General features: G+C 40.8%; 1 protein-coding gene across 1 annotated transcript in view; it reads left to right on the top strand.

The window, feature by feature from the left end:
* Positions 1 to 18,834, top strand: part of UBE2E2 (ubiquitin conjugating enzyme E2 E2) — a 343,824-nt gene that overhangs the window by 284,559 nt on the left and 40,431 nt on the right. The window contains exon 5 of the mRNA XM_073333493.1: positions 14,627 to 14,774. Coding sequence (XP_073189594.1) covers positions 14,627 to 14,774 — 148 coding nt within the window. The remainder of the gene's footprint in view (positions 1 to 14,626; positions 14,775 to 18,834) is intronic.

Raw genomic sequence — 18,834 nt, 5'->3', positions numbered from 1 at the left:
TGGCATGTCCTCGCTTTGGTTCCTAGGCTCAGGGGCAGCCAGGGAGTTCCACGCGCTGCCCCTGCTTCAAGCGCTCACTCCCCAGCTCCCATTGGCCAGGAACCACGGCCATTGGGAGCTTCAGGGCCAGCACCTCTGGATGGGACAGGATGCAGAGACACCTGGCAGTGCCTCCACCTAGGAGCCAGAGGGGGGACATGCCACTGCTTCTGGGAGCTGCCTGAGGTAAGTGCCGCCTGGAGCCTGCACCCTGCATCCCCTTCTGCACCTGAACCCCCTGCCCCAGCCCTGAGCCCACTCCCTCACCCAAACTCCCTCCCAGAGCCTGCACCCTGCACCCCTTGCTGTATCCCAACCCCCTGCCCCAGCCTGGAGCCCCCTCATGAACCCCAAACCCCTCATCTCTGGCCCCACACCAGAGCCCACAACCCCAGCCGGAGCCCTCATTCTCCCCCGCACCCTAACCCTCTGCCCCAGCCTGGAACCACCTCCCACACTCTGAACCCCTTGGCCCCACCCCATAGCCTCCTCCTGCACCCCAGACCCCTCATTTCTGGCCCCACTCCAAAGCCTGCACCCCCAGCCGGAGCCCTCACCCCCTCCTGCACCCCAACCCCCGCCCCATCCCAGTGAAAATGAACTAGTGAGCAAGGGTGGAGGAGAGCGAGTGACAGATGAAGGGGAGATGGAGTGAGCAGGAGCAGGGCCTTGGAGAAGGGGCGGGGAAGGGGTGGGGCTTCAGGGGGAAGGGGCGGGACAGGGGTGGGGCAAGGATGTTTGGTTTTCTGCAATCAGAAATTTGGCAACGGCTCCGTTCCTTTGTGCACACTCAAAACCTATTCATGCATTTTTGAGTACTAGCTCCTATGCACATAAGTGTTAATACTCAGAAAACTTTATATTTATCAAATAATATGAAAACATATTTACATGTGCAAAGCTGTGCAAGCCAAAACCAGGAGGAATTTGGCCGATATATTTTTGAGCCCAGTAATAACATTTTAAATTTATTCTTCCATGTAGTCAAACAGTTTTCCTGCCTCTTTTCTATACTTTCAAATTCCTTCCTCCTTCCTCATTTTTTCCTGCCTTTTTCGTCATCACATAAAAGAACTTAATCCTGTAGCCACTCAGTGTTTGCTTATTTTTTTTCAAATTTTCCCTTTCCAAATCCTCCCTCAGTTTAAACCATCTCCTCCTTTATCATCATCCCCAGCAATTTCTAAAGACTTTGGAACCATTATCCATATGTCTCTCATTCATTTTTAAAATCTTCTCATCTCTTTTGTGTCTGCTGCTCTTAAAGTCCCTCTGATGCTTCATCCCCATCTTTTGTACATTTAATAACTTGCGTTGGGGGATTGGTAAAGCCAGGAGGCTCATTTGAACTGAATCAAAAAGTATGCTTTCAGGAACAATAGTATTCTCTGTAGCACTTCAGGTTTCACGGCCATTCCCCCTATGTGGCCCAGCTATATTCCAAAAGATCATGTACCTAAACAGTATTGCCCCAGTCCACCAGATTCCCTTCACTCCACACAAACCAATCCTTCTCCCAAGGTCAATATTTTCCATCCTGCCTATCCAGTCCTGAATTATTCTGCTTGTCTATTCCTGTCAGTGTCCTTCTGAAAGGTAGACATGAACCTAATAGCACATTAGTTATAAATCAATATCAATAACTTATTTTCCATAAATAGCAAAAAAAAAAATCTCTGTGGTATATCACTGAATGCTGTTTGATTTGCTTTTCATGATATCCATCTCCCCCACTGCCCTTTGAACTCAGTTCTTTTCAACCTTTTAACCATTTTTTTTTCAGTTGTGTTTTGTTTGTTTGTTTTTTAAAGCATCATCTTGGTGTCAGGGGGTGCCAAGCTGTGATAAGGTGTGGAGCAGACCAAGTGAAGCAGAGCACATCTGCAAAAGCCAGATGCTGATGAGATTTTGATCGTGATTCACAAACACAGCATAAATTCTGCAAGGCAAGGATTCACTTCAACCCAAAGATGAAATATCTTCCTTGTGCTTCAGTGGATGGTTGAATAGAAGGATTGGTGGCCTGTTCTGAATGGCCATTTGCAAAAATTAATAAAAGTATCTAGATGTCATGCCAGGGAAATATTCCTGCAGTTCTGCTAGGACTTAATGGGACTCTCCAAACTCTTTTCCAAATACCTTTGAGATTCCTGTTTCTTGCTAAATATCTTCCTTTCATGCTTAAAGGTTTCCAGAAAGCTCTATCTCCTAAAGATGTCTGGCTCTACTTCCTCTACAGTATTGGGAAGTAGAGGCATATATACCTAGGAATATTGCTCCATTTAGTCAGCTTGGGAGAATACTAACCCATTCTAATCCTATTTGTAACTTTGTTCCATATTAGAAATTGGTAAATTTTCTAAGCATGCACACCATTGAGAAATGGGAACCTTCTGAAGTTCACCCCTGGTGACAAATTAATACCACAACATTTCATACACTCTAAGTTGTCAGATGAAGGGGGTTCATTTCATTATCGCAGTTTCCATCCCTCCAGAACAGAAAGTCTTTACAAATCAGTAGGCCATGTCATGTTCTCCCACATAGCTGTTTGTGGAAACAAGAATATTTTCAAGAAAACTACCTCCAGGAATTGTCACTACAGTGTCTGCATTTTCATCAAGAATAATCTTTATTAATAATGTCTACTCAGATATTTGACTGTATTCAATCTCCTATGATCTCAATTCCATTTGTTCATAGCTATTACAAAGTGGATATATCTGTCATTATCCTTGTACTTCTGCTACCTTTAATTTTGAATTTGAATGATATATAAAATCCATAATCCCAACTCTACCATTAATCTTTCTGAAGACTTTAATCTCAACTGCCTGAAAGATGGTACACAGGACTTGAAAGCTTTCATAATGCTAACTCATTTCAAAATCAAAACTAGAATAACAGAAAAGTCTATTTCTCCTTGTAAATCTCACATGTATATTGATTGATTGAAAAATTGTTGTCAGGATTTGAAAGTTTAGCTGCGTTAAATCAATTTAGAATGCTAGGAAAGTCTTGTTTCTTTGTAAATATCACAAACGGTGTCTAGAGTATCTTGTCTTAATAGCAATATTGAATATCTCTTTCATGTTTCGTACATGATGGTCATGTAATGCTAATCTGTATGCACAAAATATCATTATCTACTATAGAATCCCTCTCCTGTGGTACAAGCCTTATGCTCTTTTCATAAATTCAGTCTGATATATGAGACTTCAGTTCCTTTTGTCCAGAGCTTTTACTTCTCTTTTCATATTTATTTTATACATGATTGGTTTTTAAGGACAAATTTTTCTTATCTGCAGTATAATAGCTAATTTTTCAAGATGCCATTTATCTCAGGGGAAAAGCAAGCATAAAACTCGCATTCTTAAGTATTACCAAGTGTATTTCCAATGCCTACTATTACCTTACGTTCAGAAATCATGCCAGACCCCAAAAAATCATTTTGTCTTAAAATCATGAGATTTTTCAAAAAAATAATCACATTGTTTTTCACCTGCCTTCTGATATGTTAATCTTTTGGGGGGAAGCTGCCCACCCGCTCCAGTTTGTATGCTAGCATTTCAGGTTCAAAATGAACTGAAATACACACACACGCACACTGCATGCATCCATATTCACTACTCAGAGAGGCCTCTACTTACCCTCTCCTATAATTCTGGGTGTGACGGCTGTCACTCTAGCCCTCCGACTTAACTCATGAGAATAGCCACTGTCCTACCGGCACTGTTTCTCCATGTTCTCCCTTCCCCCCCCAGCCTCTCTATTACACCCTATCTCCTCTTGCTCCTCCTCCCCCCAATATTTAGCTCAGAGTCTCCTGCCCATCCCATTGTCATTCTAAGCCATGCCACATTCCTCTGCAACTCCTTTCAGCTACCTTCTGTTCCCCACATTCCCCCCGATTCCTCATAGTTTCTTGTCCTGTTTCCTAAAAACCCTTCTGCCCTTACAGTCTCATTCTCTGTTATTCTGATCCTTGCTTGGCCTTCATATGAAGATTAAAGATCCACAGTCCTTGCTGGGGGCAGGCTCACTTTCACCTATAAAAGTGAAAGAGCCATGATGGTCATCTTGCTGAAGGCAGCCTGTGACTTCAGTCCCATTGTCAGTAAATGAAGACAGAAGACAGTTGGGGAAAGAGTGAAACTTAATTGAAGGCAGAAACCAGAAATGTATGCGAACCATTAAAAAGTAACCAAATATCAGAAGAGTCATGACAAAAATTGTGAGAATCAGCAATACGATTCTTAATCCTGCTATCCAGGGCTGCCAGGGCAGCTGTCTGTTAAGACTGAAAACTATAATCTGCATTTCCCCTCCCTCTCAAACCCTTTGTAACACTATCCATTTCACTGTTTGGACCTTCACATGACACTGAAACTACATGGCAGTACACAGCAGACTTCAGCGGAGGTTACGTCCAGATGCAGTTCTTCCTTCTCCCCATTGGAGTAACTTCAGTGCCCATCAAAGGGACAGAATCACAGAGAACACCAGAAAGCACCAGAGGACTGTGATACACATAGAAAGAGACAAGACAGAGGAGAGGAGGAGGACATATATATTATCAGTACAAGCAAAGGTCACGTCTGATATAAAATGGCATTGTAAAGCACTGTGGTTTTCTGGGAATTCAAGTACCTTCTAATTCTTCTGAGTTTCATAATTATCATTCTTTCCCACTATATTTTCAGTATGCCAAATTAAGCTTCCTTTTATTTATTTGTTTGTTTATTTTAGGGCTGTCAAGTGCTTAATCGTGTGATTAAAAAAATTAATCGCAATGAATCACGTGATTAATCATGCTGTTAAACAATAATAGAACACTATTTATATAAATATTTTTGGATGTTTTCCACAATGTTTCATTGATTTCAATTACAACACAGAATACAAAGTATACAGTGCTCACTTTTTATTTATTTTTATTATAAATATTAGCACCGTAAAAATAAAAGAAATAGTATTTTTCAATTCACTTAATACAAGTACTATAGTGCAATCTCTTTATCATGAAAATTGAACTTAGAAATGTAGAATTATGTACAAAAAATAACTGCATTCAAAAATAAAACAATGTAAAACTTTAGAGCCTACAAGTCCACTCAGTCCTTCTTCTTGTTCAGCCAATCGCTCACACAAACAAGTTTGTTTACATTTCAAGGAGATAATGTTGCCTGCTTCTTGTTTACAATGTCACCTGAAAGTGAGAACAGGCGTTCGCATGGCACTGTTGTAGCCAGCGTTGCAAGATATTTACATGCCAGATGCGCTAAAGATTAATATGTCACTTCAACCACCATTCCAGAGGACATGCATCCATGCTGATGACAGGTTCTGCTTGATAATGATACAAAGCAGTGCAAACCAATGAATGTTCCTTTTCATCATCTGAGTCAGGTGCCACCAGCAGAACGTTGATTTTCTTTTTTGGTGGTTCGGGTTCTGTAGTTTCCACATCAGAGTGTTGCTCTTTTAACACTTCTGAAACCATGCTCCCTACCTCGTCCCTCTCAGATTTTGGAAGGCACTTCAGATTCTTAAATCTTGGGTTAAGTACTGTAACTATCTTTAGAAATCTCACCTTGGTATCTTCCTTGCATTTTGTCAAACCTGCAGTTAAAGTGTTCTTAAAACGAACAACATGCTGGGTCATCATCCGAGACTGCTATAACATGAAATATATGGCAGAATGCAGGTAAAACACAGAACAGGAGACATACAATTCTCCCCCATGGAGTTCAGTCACAAATTTAATGAATCCATTATTTGTTTAACAAGCGTCATCAGCATGGAAACATGTCCTCTGGAATGGTGGCCAAAGCGAAGGGGCATGTGAATGTTAGCATATCTGGAATGTGAATATCTTGCAGTGCCGACTACAAAAGTGCCAAGCGAACACCTGTTCTCACTTTCAGGTGACATTGTAAATAAGAAGCAGGCAGCATTATCTCTTGTAAATGTAAACAAACTTGTTTGTCTTAGCAAATGACTGAACAAGAAGTAGGATTGAGTGGACTTGTAGGCTCCAAAGTTTTACTTTGTTTTGTTTTTAAGTCCAGTTACATAACAACAAAAAATCCACATTTGTAAATTGCGCTTTCACGATAAAGATAATTGCACTACAGTACTTGTATAAGGTGAATTGAAAAATATTATTTCTTTTGTTTATCATTTTTACAGTGCAAATATTTGTAATAAAAATATAAAGTGAGCACTGTACACTTTGTATTCTATGTTGTAATTGAAATCAATATATTTGAAAATGTAGAAAAACATCCAAAATATTTGATAAATTTCAGTTGGTATTCTATTGTTTAACAGTGTGATTAAAACTGCAATTAATTGCGATTAATTTTTTTGAGTTAATGGCGTGTGTTAACTGCGATTAATCAACAGCTGTAGTTTATTTATATTTGATTATAACGATCTCATCCAAAACTCAGGGCGCATGTACAAAATAAACTCTTGCCATTTCCCCACTCTCAAACTTAGATACTCCTACCACCACCACTCTCTTTCCTTCTCCCCAAGCAGACACAAAGTGCTCTAAGTTGTCAAAATGTAAGTTGGGGGTGCCCAGTTTCTTGAAGGAAATTCTTTGTACCTCAGAGATTGGGTGGCACTCACCAACTTTCCCTTTGGGAAAGAAACTGTGTAATGTTTATTGATAGTCCAGCAGTTTTATAGACCAGTTAATTCAGTCACATAAAAACAGTACATTGTTTAAAAAAATAATAATTAAATATATTGGATGTGTGATGTTTGACTACATTTCTGTCAGAATAGATAGGTTTCTTTAGCTTATCATGAAAGGGCATTTTGGCAATACCCCAAAAGGAAAGATTGGTAGGCTACATTTGGGGGTTATTGTGACAGACATGGCTGGTCTGTAAGATTAAACTAGTCATAAAGTTATCCACAGAAACAGTTTATTAAAATGCTTAAATAACAGCCAATACATCTCTCAAATTTGTTTTTTGTCTTTCATTTGGCTGGCACAGCCTTTTTTAAATTCCATAATCACACAACATAACATCAGGAATAAAGTCATCTTACAGAAACTTGTATTGTCTGTCTTTATCTGAGAAAGCTTTTGACTCTCTACATCACTCAATATTGCTCTGTATCCTGAAGCTCTGTGACCTGGACATGTTTCCATTTTCTTTGTTCTCCTCTGCCCTTTCCATTATTTTCAAAGGACTTCTTTACACAGCTTCTTAGAACATCTTGACTTGCTCTTTGTTATAGTTACAGTACTAGAATCCATCTTTAGACCTACCAACTCTGCATGTCAATTGAAAATATTTATATGGTACATATATGCTTAGTATTGCTCTGTTTACTTCAAATGATATTTCTTTTGCCTCTAATGGCCTTTCCACTGAGGTGGAGTGGGTGATTAGCCAGCTTCATAATTACCATTAATATACTGTATCATTATCATAAGTAGATATTGTTTCATTTTGGACACAATTAAAAGGTGATGGACATGAACACTGTTATATACTCCACGGAATCATTATCACTTCTAGCAAGCCATATTAAGCACTGAGCCTTTTGTTAGAGAAACCTAGGTCTTCTGTTTTGGGGGATTTATTAATTTCATTTTGGGGGGTTATTTTTAGCAATTTGAGTTTTATGTAGATATCCAAAAACAGGTTTTTCAGGGCTTTCTCTTTGTATATACTGTAATGAGTAATCTCTTCGTAATGTTCCCTGTTTCAAACAGCACTATGTTAAAGTGCCCTCCTCTATAGAACATTTAGTGTGCTCCACCATGGACCAATTAAAGAGCAACACATGTTTAGAAATCGCACACCCAGAGTCTGCATTACCCCAACGTGTATTGGTGGTTTGATGGTGGTTATTGGATGAACATCGATTTTGCTTTCTTGCTCTTTTTGTTTGTTTCTTGTTTCTTGTTTCATTGGCGTTTGGCAGTTAAAACTGAAAAACAGAAGCCTTACAAAAACCACAGAATGATTTCAGCCTCAGATTTCTTAACAGTTAATTAGTTTCACATCTGATAAATAAAATGTGCAGTGTAGCTTAAATAAAATAGTTTTAAGGTAATACTTCCTTCTCATGCAGATGGTCGGTGTTTTCTCTTTATGCAGTAAATCTATGGGTATTCATTACCTATTAAATTTAGATTATTTGAAATGTTTACAAAAAATCAAATAAATAAAGTCCTTTTGTTTGTGCACATTAGTGTAGTCTGCTTTAACGGTGAGCATCATATGGTCAGTCATTTATTGTGCACTTTACATGGTAATCCATTAAGTATCTCAGCTGTTGTTCTTCCTAATTAATTGTCATTATGTATGCTACAATTTTGTAGTTAGAAAACAGAGATGGATCACCTTGTCTTAGAAATGCAGCCTTAGTCCTAGGCATAATACACACTAAATTGAGTTGTCCTCTATAAGGAATTTAAGGATACTAATTAACATAAAGGTTATTGCAACTCGCAGGGATATAGGGATTTTAAATTTAGACTGTTCTGCAGTAGTTCTGACTAAAGACTAAAGAGTTTTGGCTTGATCTTGTTTTATGATTCTCTCTTTTGGAATGGACAAAGTTTGACCGACTAAAACCAGAACTGCTACTCCCACCTAAACTCCAGAGTTAGGCTTTGTCTACACTGGATTTTCGTCAGTAAAACTTTTGTCATTCAGGGGTGTGAAAAAAACACATCCCTGAATGACAGAAGTTTTACTGGCAAAAAGTGCCGACGTGAACAGCACTTTGTTGGCGGGAGAGCTCTCCTGCCGACAAAGCTACCACCCACTCGTTGTGGTTAGAAATTTTTTGTCAGCAGGAAAGCTCTTCCTGCCGACAAAGAGCGGCTACTCTGCACACTTTTTAGTGGCACAGCTATAGCGGAACAGCTATATCGCTAAAAGGTGCATCGTGTAGACATAGGCTTAGACTCACAAAGTGCAGCATTCATTTTGACCTTTTCCCCATGTACCTCAACTCCTTGCACCCCAGGGTTGTGCTCCTAAAATCTTTATTCAAACAGAACAGCCACTTAAGAATTGGGGGCCATAGGAATTTTGTCTGAGTGAGGACTGCAAGTTTGGGTCCCTGAAGTATAGGGCTGTTCTATTATTTAAAATATGCCTGAAATGATGTAGACCAACTCAATTCTCTATTCAGATTCTATAACTGAGGTGACATCACTGATACAGTGCAGTTTGAAGCATCATTTGGAGGGGAAGGGCTAGATATTTTGACATGAAAATAATCCAAACATTACTAATTAGCTAAGCTAATTATGGGTTGGGTGCTCCTTAGTCTAGCTTTTGAGGACATTCAGTGCATATTGTGATTGGTTTTTAAAGCTTTTCATGGTTTTGGCACTGACAATATTTGAAACCTGATCCTTGAGTCCTGTGCAGTCAACTTTCTGAGGTCACCCACACCACTTTTTCTACTTAGGATGTGTGAAGTGGGCATTGCAGCTTTTGCTGTGGAAGGTCTTTCAGTATGGAAAACAGTCCCCACATCCCAATTCATCTTTCTTCGTCCAACCTGGCTTTTCACATTGTACTAAAGTTTTCCTCCCCGCCCCATGACTACTCGTGGCTCTAAATACATATTTCCTTTCTTCTCAATCCCTTTTTTTTCCTTATTACAAATTAACCAGTCACCAGGACCAGGATGGTCACCAGGATGGTATTCACACAAGAGTTCTGAAGGAACTCAAATGTGAAATTGCAGAACTACTAACTGTGGTATATAACCTATCATTTAAATCAGCTTCTGTACCGGATGACTGTAGGATAGCTAATGTGATGCCATTCAAAAAAAAAAAAAGCAGCTCCAGAGGTGATCCTGGCAATTACAGGCCAGTAATCTTAACTTCAGGACCAGGCAAATTGGTTGAACTATAGTAAAGAACAGAATTATCAGACATATAGATGAACACAATTTGTTGGGGAAGAGTCAACATGGTTTTTGTAAAGGGAAACCATGCCACACCAATCTACTAGAATTCTTGGAGGGGGTCAACAAGCATGTGGACAAGGGTGATATACTGTACTTAGATTTTTGGAAAGCCTTTGACACGGGCCTTCACCAAAGGCTCTTAAGCAAAGTAAGGAGTCATGGGATAAGAGGGAAGGTTCTCTCATGGATTGGTAACTGGTTAAAAGAAAACAAAGGGTAGGAATAAATGGTCAGTTTTCAGAATGGAGAGAGGTAAATAGTGGTGCTCCCAGGGGTCTGTACTGGGACCAGTCCTATTCAAACTATCCATAAATTATCTGGAAAAATGGGTAAACAGAGAGGTGGCAAAATTTGCAGATGATACAAAACTACTTAAGATAGTTACGTTCACAGCAGACTGTGAAGAGTTACAAAAGGATTTCACAAAACTGAGTGACTGGGCAACAAAATGGTAGAGGAAATTCAATGTTGAAAAATGCAAAGTAATGCACATTGGAAAACATAATCCCAACTATATATACAAAATGATGGGGTCTAAAATAGCTGTTATCACTCAAGAAAGATATCTTGGAGTCATTGAAAACATCCACTCAATGTGCAGCAGCAGTCAAAAAAGCTAACAGAATGTTTGGAATCATTAGGAAAGGGATAGATAATAAAACAGAAAATGTCATATATCCTCTACTTAAATCCATGGTATGCCCACATCTTGAATTCTGTGTGCAGATTTGGTTGCCCCATCTCAAAAAAGATATATTGGAATTGGGAAAGGTACAGAAAAAGGCAACAAAATGATTAGGGGTATGGAACTGCTTCCATATGAGGAGAGATTAATAAGACTGGGACTTTTCATCTTGGAAAAGAGACAGCTAAGGGAGGATATGATAGAGGTCTATAAAATCATGACTGGTGTGGAGAAAGTAAATAAGGAAGTGTTATTTACTCCTCATAACACAAGAACTAGGGATCACCAAATGAAATTAATCGGCAGCAGGTTTCAAACAAACAAACAAAAGGAAGTATTCCTTCACGCAATGCACAGTCAACCTGTGGAACTCTTTGCCAGGGCATGTTGTGAAGGCCAAGACTATAACAGGATTCAAAAAAGAACTCAATAAGTTAATGGAGGATAGGTCCATCAATTAGCCGGGATGGGAAGAGATGGTGTCCCTAGCCTCTGTTTGCCAGAAACTGCGATGGTCGACGGGGGATGGATCACTTGATGATTACCTGTTCTGTTCTTTCTCTCTGGGGCACCTGGCATTGGCCACTATTGGAAGACAGGATACTAGGCTAGATGGAACATTGGTCTGACTCAGTATGGCTGCTCCTATGTTCTTAACCTGATTTGTTTTTATTTAATGAGGTTAGACTTTTGTTTTTATTCTGTTTATAGAACCCAACTAACTTTGCTGTGGAGCACTAGATACATGTATTTATCATTATTATTATTTATTGCCAGAATTGTTTGAATTCATTTAAATTCCTTACAGGTTACCTTTAAAACCTTCTATGATATTTTTATTGTTTTCAGAAAATTGTCCTATCTTTCCCCCATTTCTGTAAAGTACAGTTCCCTGACCTGCACATATATCCTGTGAAAATAAGATATTCTGTATGCACTACAGTATAAAAGAAAATGAGTCCATAGAGGACAGATATCTTTGGGGAAATGGAAATTACTCATCTATCATTCATTTGTCTGATGATAACTTCCTGCATATACCCATAAATCTTTGAATGTTAGTAGGAGTGTTATTTAGGCTTTTGTATTAAGGAATAAATGGAAACATTAGACTGCATCCTTTACGGGACACATTTAAATGGTATCAAGTGTAAAAATCTGACCATATTGTAGAAAATGTAAAACCCCTGGAGTAATATTGTCCGCTGGCTTCTTGTCTCTTCACCATAGATGGAGATAGCCCTGCAAAACATCAGATTGTGTGTGTGACACATACAACATCAGATATGTGGGAGTCAGTGTCTGAGGGAATGAGATGCTCCTGTCTCATTTATACTTTCTAGCAATTTTCAGCTGCAGTTAGTTTCCCAAGTTGGCTGCAATGGAGGCTGGCCTGCTACAGAGTCAGGACAGTCACCTGGAGGAGGAAACAATATTTCCAATTGTCTCCTAAATTGTGGCTTATTTATACCATTCTGGTGATGTCAATGGGACAGAACCAGCCTTTGGTGAATATCCTTATAGCAGAGAGATTTTCATCTGACCTGTAGCCAGCACAATGTCTCTGTGCCTTCTTCCCAGATAGATTTTCTTGCTGTAGTAACTTACTGGGCTGGAGATGCAGGATGCAGGAATATTTTTAAAGGGTTATAAAGGTATCAGAAGAAAGCACGTAGGTAAGCCAGCCTGAAAAAGATTAATTGAAAGCACATAGATAAAGCATAGATATGTGGAGTATAGACTAGCAAACTGCTCAATCAGCTTATGAGTTCATAATAACCTTAGGCATAAATGTATTTAAAAGCCGTTAAACCTGATATAGTTGGTTCTTTGTTACATAACTCATTGATTCATGCAATCAGGGATCCAAATATTGCCTTTCTAGATTGTTGTGAAAACGTAGTGATGAGGAAGAAGTATTTTTCATTGCCTCCAATGCTTTACCAACAGAAAGCTTCTGGCTTTTCACTCCTTTCTCTTATCAAGGCTATTTGAACGACTGAGGTAAAGGGATTGAAGAAGTGTTCAACCAGTTAAAGAATATTTACATGATTAAAATAGCAGTATGTTATTGCACATATTTGTATCATCTGCTTAGTTTACTGACAAATGTCCCCATTTGGATCCCATTGAAAACAGAAATTTTGTCCTGGCCTAAAATAAGAGTAGATTCAGAGGTGTCATCAAGTTTTTATTGCTGTCAGTACTGTCTAATGCATAATCCACTCATTTCTTGACTTAATTTAGACTCCAGAAAGTTATTGTTGCTGGTGAGATATTCCACAGAAATGATACATCTTGATTTTTAGCTGCCAAGTTGAGCAAGTCATTATAAAAATCTTGTTTTGACTTGTCATCTGAGTAAATCTAATAGGAAAACAAATTGCTGATGGGGAATAACTAAGGAACACCAAGATGTCATTTTTACATAGTCCCTTTCTATCCAATAACCGCACACCTTTCTTTTACAGCTGAAATTATTTGAAAATAAAAGTCCTGTATATTCAGGACACACTTTAAAACAGGTACACACATTACTCCAGCACAGAAAAAGGAAGGGCAGGCTACCCTTCTGGTGTGTTCAGTGTAGGTTCACTTGTATAGCCCTGTTCGGATACACAAATGTGTATCCACATCCAATCCACGATCCACAAATATTATCTGTGCATACCCGCATCCGCAGATGCGGATGTCTGCAGATATCCATGGATTTGCAGGGCTCTACACTGGGGGCCAAGGTATCCTCCCCACCGGAACCCGGTCGGGTAGAGCCGCATGGGCAGCTGTGGAGAGCCTGGGTCTCTTCCCCTGCCCTGGGCAGGAGCCCAAGCAGCCCCCCGCCCAGTGTCCCAGCCCCCTGCCCAGGGCAGGTGGAGGGATCCAGGCTCCCCACAGCTGCCAGAATGGCTCTCCCTGACCTGGCTCCTGCTGCGGGAGGTGGCTTGGAGTCCCAGCCCAGCCACGGAAAGAGCCGGGTGGGCCATTGTGGGGAGCCGCGACGGACCCTCCACCTGCCCTGGGAGGGGGGCCTGAGCAGTCCCTGCCCTGTGTTGCTGCCCCCCAGGCCTCCCACCCAGGGCAGGTGGAGGGTCCATGCCATGGTTCCTCACAGCTGCCCACCTGGCTCTTACCGTCAGAGCCCTGTGTGGATACAAAATTTGTATCTGCATCCGTGCTGCTATCTGCAGAAATAGTCCACGGATATAAAGCGGATACCCGTGGATTTGCAGGGCTCTATTCATTTTATGTGAACTAGAATGGGTACAAACATCAAAAAAATAATAATATGAACAACAAAAGAAAAGATATGTAGATGCAATTCCATTGGTTCATTTGTGATTTTAAATTTGGAAATGCAAATCAGGTTACTGTGTCAGCCTCTCCTAAAGAATTTGTCTACCTAGCCCCAGGACATTTTATGTCAGGTTTTTCTACCAGTCATTAAGCTGTCCAACACCCAATCCAATCAGCTGAGCTAGGTGCTAGGCAGATGGGATGGGATGTGGGAGAAATCCTTCCTCCTCCTCCCCTCAAAGGCAGAAATGGCTGTAGAGCGACTTCATGGAGATGACTCCAGATCAGTGGTTAAAATGTGCTCTGTGGCCCCTGTGCAGAAATAAGGGAGGTCAGGAGACTCCATACAAGTGTATCTCTGGAACCATGTCCCAACCTTGCACACTGACACCAAACCGGTTCTGTTACCAGCCAGAGAGAGAGGTGCAGAATTTGAACAATAGTAAATATCCTAAAACTTACACAACTTTTAATTGAATGCAGCATAGTAGTATCACTCTACAAAGTTACACAGGCCTCAGGAAAGCAGAATGTTCTTTAACTGATAAGATTTTGTAACTACTTTATAATAATAAATAATAATAATAATACTGGAATTGTTAGTTTTAAACACCTTTTTTACTTAGACACTGTCTTTTCTAGGTTACATTTCGGACAAGAATCTATCACTGTAATATTAACAGCCAAGGAGTGATCTGCCTTGACATTTTAAAAGACAACTGGAGTCCAGCATTAACCATTTCTAAAGTTCTCCTCTCCATCTGCTCACTTCTTACAGACTGCAACCCTGGTAAGAAAATAACACTGGTTTGACTTTTGCATTCATTCACATCTAGCTTTCTGTTATCTATTAGTATCTGCTTGGTACAATGTTTTACGACTGTATTAAAAAAAAAAAGAAATAGATGTAGATTTAAAATTTAGTGCATGTGATTGCTACAATGCTAAGTGAAAAAATATACATGACATAAATTAAAGAGAAAACATATTGTCAGAAGGGCAGGTGCATTTTTAGTGTTTGAGAATCAAAATACGCTATTTCAAACTAAAGAGTTTAATCCCTAATATATCCCTAGTGGTAAATGCTATTTGAGAAATGTGGGCTATTACAGACAGATAATATTACTGAACATTGAAATGGAAAGTTTTCATTTAGACATCCTTCTGAAAAGAGTATAATAGTACCAGTTCTGGTGGAAGGCTAACAAAATAGTTTACAAATAATAAGCATTAATGCAGAGAGTAGGCAGTCACTCTTATTAACGAGTATAGTGGTTAACCATTCCGCTCAACTTTCAGTCACACACCCTGTTGCTTCCTACTGACTGCTAGACCTGTGGCTCCACCCTTTGTCCTGCCCCCAGTGACCAAGGAATGAGTCTGGTTGTATGACTGAGAATCCCAGACATTCCAAAATAATGAGTCAGGCTCCCCAAAATCATGACATTGGCTGACATGTCATGAGATTTTTACCATGTTACATTCTGGAGTCTTTTTATTTGCCTTCTGGTTTCTAAGCCTTTAAGATTCATGTTTTGAAGTTTTGTTTTTTTTTTTCCAAACCATGAGGGCTAGAAACTTACTTTAAAAAAAAAAAGAAGAAGGAAAACTAGCTTCCCATGTAATCACAGTCCCCCAGGAGCTGGGGCTTTAAGAAAAACACTAAAATATCTCAAGGCTCACAATGAAATTCTGAGGGAAGGCAAGTGTTTGACTGGCTAAATTCCTTCATTTGGGGTTGCCTTAGATGTGATACAAAAAGCTGCAGTTAGATGTAAAAAGGAGTCCAATATATAGTTACCTGTGGTGACTGAAATAACGCAGCCCAAACTTACAGGAAAAATGAGGTCCTGGTAACGCTCACAATGTCCTAGTTAAAAGCTGAAACAGTGAAGGAGACTGGACAGTTACTAAATACCTTGTGACTTCAGGCATGTTTATTTCTGGCGTTTAGAACACCCCCTACTGATGTGTTGGAGGGACTTCATGTGCACACTTCTCACTATACATTTTATTGAGCAGAGGCTTGTCTTTTGATACAGCTGGAGTGGTAACACAAATGTAAAGAAAAGAAAACTAATAGTCTAGGAGTCTTTAGAATAAGCATAAAAGGTATACGCAAAAAGAAAAGGAGTACTTGTGGCACCTTAGAGACTAACCAATTTATTTGAGCATGAGCTTTCGTGAGCTACAGCTCACTTCATCAGATGTTTACCGTGGAAACTGCAGCAGACTTTATATACACACAGAAATCATGAAACAATACCTCCTCCCACCCCACTGTCCTGCTGGTAATAGCTTATCTAAAGTGATCAACAGGTGGGACATTTCCAGCACAAATCCAGGTTTTCTCACCCTCCACCCCCCCACACAAATTCACTCTCCTGCTGGTGCTAGCCCATCCAAAGTGACAACTCTTTACATAATCAAGTCGGGCTATTTCCTGCATAGATCAAGGTTTTCTCACATCCCCCCCACCCCCATACACACACAAACTCACTCTCCTGCTGGTAATAGCTCATCTAAACTGACCATTCTCCAGGTTTAAATCCAAGTTAAACCAGAACATCTGGGGGGGGGGGGTAGGAAAAAACAAGAGGAAACAGGCTACCTTGCATAATGACTTAGCCACTCCCAGTCTCTATTTAAGCCTAAATTAATAGTATCCAATTTGCAAATGAATTCCAATTCAGCAGTTTCTCGCTGGAGTCTGGATTTGAAGTTTTTTTGTTTTAAGATAGCGACCTTCATGTCTGTGATTGCGTGACCAGAGAGATTGAAGTGTTCTCCGACTGGTTTATGAATGTTATAATTCTTGACATCTGATTTGTGTCCATTTATTCTTTTACGTAGAGACTGTCCAGTTTGACCAATGTACATGGCAGAGGGGCATTGCTGGCACATGATGGCATAGATCACATTGGTGGATGTGCAGGTGAACGAGCCTCTGATAGTGTGGCTGATGTTATTAGGCCCTGTGATGGTGTCCCCTGAATAGATATGTGGGCACAATTGGCAACGGGCTTTGTTGCAAGGATAAGTTCCTGGGTTAGTGGTTCTGTTGTGTGGTATGTGGTTGTTGGTGAGTATTTGCTTCAGGTTGCGGGGCTGTCTGTAGGCAAGGACTGGCCTGTCTCCCAAGACTTGTGAGAGTGTTGGGTCATCCTTTAGGATAGGTTGTAGATCCTTAATAATGCGTTGGAGGGGTTTTAGTTGGGGGCTGAAGGTGACGGCTAGTGGCGTTCTGTTATCTCATAAAGAACCAACCTTCCACACAAACTTCCTCGTGGCTGGATTTTACTAAAACTAGACAAGCCATTTACAACGCACACTTTGCTTCTCTACAAAAGAAAAAAGACACTAAACTTTCTAAACTACTACATGCTACAAGGGGCCACAGCAATGGTTCCCTCACCCCACCTAGCAATATTGTTAACCTATCCAACTATACTCTCAGCCCAGCAGAAGCAGCTGTTCTATCTCGGGGCCTCTCCTTCTGCCCCTCCACCCCCACGAACATGATACAGTTCTGTGGTGACCTAGAATCCTATTTTCGACGTCTCCGTCTCAAGGAATATTTCCAAAATACCTCTGAACAACATACTAATCCACAGAGGTCTCCCTGCCAACACTACAGAAAGAGGGATTCTAGATGGACTCCTCCTGAAGGTCGAAACAGCAGACTGGACTTCTACATAGAGTGCTTCCGCCGACGTGCACGGGCTGAAATTGTGGAAAAGCAGCATCACTTGCCCCATAACCTCAGCCATGCGGAACGCAATGCCATCCACAGCCTCAGAAACAACTCTGACATCATAATCAAAAAGGCTGACAAAGGAGGTGCTGTTGTCATCATGAATAGGTCGGAATATGAACAAGAGGCTGCTCGGCAGCTCTCCAACACGAGTTTCTACAAGCCATTACCCTATGATCCCACTGAGAGTTACCAAAAGCAACTACAGCATTTGCTCAAGAAACTTCCTGAAAAAGCACAAGATCAAATCCGCACAGACACACCCCTGGAACCCCGACCTGGGATATTCTATCTACTACCCAAGATCCATAAACCTGGAAATCCTGGGCGCCCCATCATCTCAGGCATTGGCACCCTGACAGCAGGATTGTCTGGCTATGTAGACTCCCTCCTCAGGCCCTACGCTACCAGCACTCCCAGCTACCTTCGAGACACCACTGACTTCCTGAGGAAACTTCAATCCATCGGTGATCTTCCTGATAACACCATCCTGGCTACTATGGATGTAGAAGCCCTCTACACCAACATTCCACACAAAGATGGACTACAAGCCGTCAAGAACACTATCCCCGATAATGTCACGGCTAACCTGGTGGCTGAACTTTGTGACTTTGTCCTTACCCATAACTATTTCACATTTGGGGACAATGTATACCTTCAGATCAGCGGCACTGCTATGGGTACCCGCATGGCCCCACAGTATGCCAACATTTTTATGGCTGATTTAGAACAACGCTTCCTCAGCTCTCGTCCCCTAAAGCCCCTACTCTACTTGCGCTATATTGATGACATCTTCATCATCTGGACCCATGGAAAAGAAGCCCTTGAGGAATTCCACCATGATTTCAACAATTTCCATCCCACCACCAACCTCAGCCTGGTCCAGTCCACACAAGAGATCCACTTCCTGGACACTACAGTGCTAATAAACAATGGCCACATAAACACCACCCTATACCGTAAACCTACTGACCGCTATTCCTACCTGCATGCCTCCAGCTTTCACCCTGACCACACCACACGATCCATCGTCTACAGCCAAGCTCTGCGATACAACCGCATTTGCTCCAACCCCTCAGACAGAGACAAACACCTA

The sequence above is a fragment of the Lepidochelys kempii genome, chromosome 2 (genome assembly GCF_965140265.1).
Source record: "Lepidochelys kempii isolate rLepKem1 chromosome 2, rLepKem1.hap2, whole genome shotgun sequence".
In the NCBI taxonomy this organism is placed as follows: domain Eukaryota; kingdom Metazoa; phylum Chordata; order Testudines; family Cheloniidae; genus Lepidochelys; species Lepidochelys kempii.
Note: the sequence above shows the minus strand (reverse complement) of the source record. Positions and strands in the feature narration are given on the sequence as shown.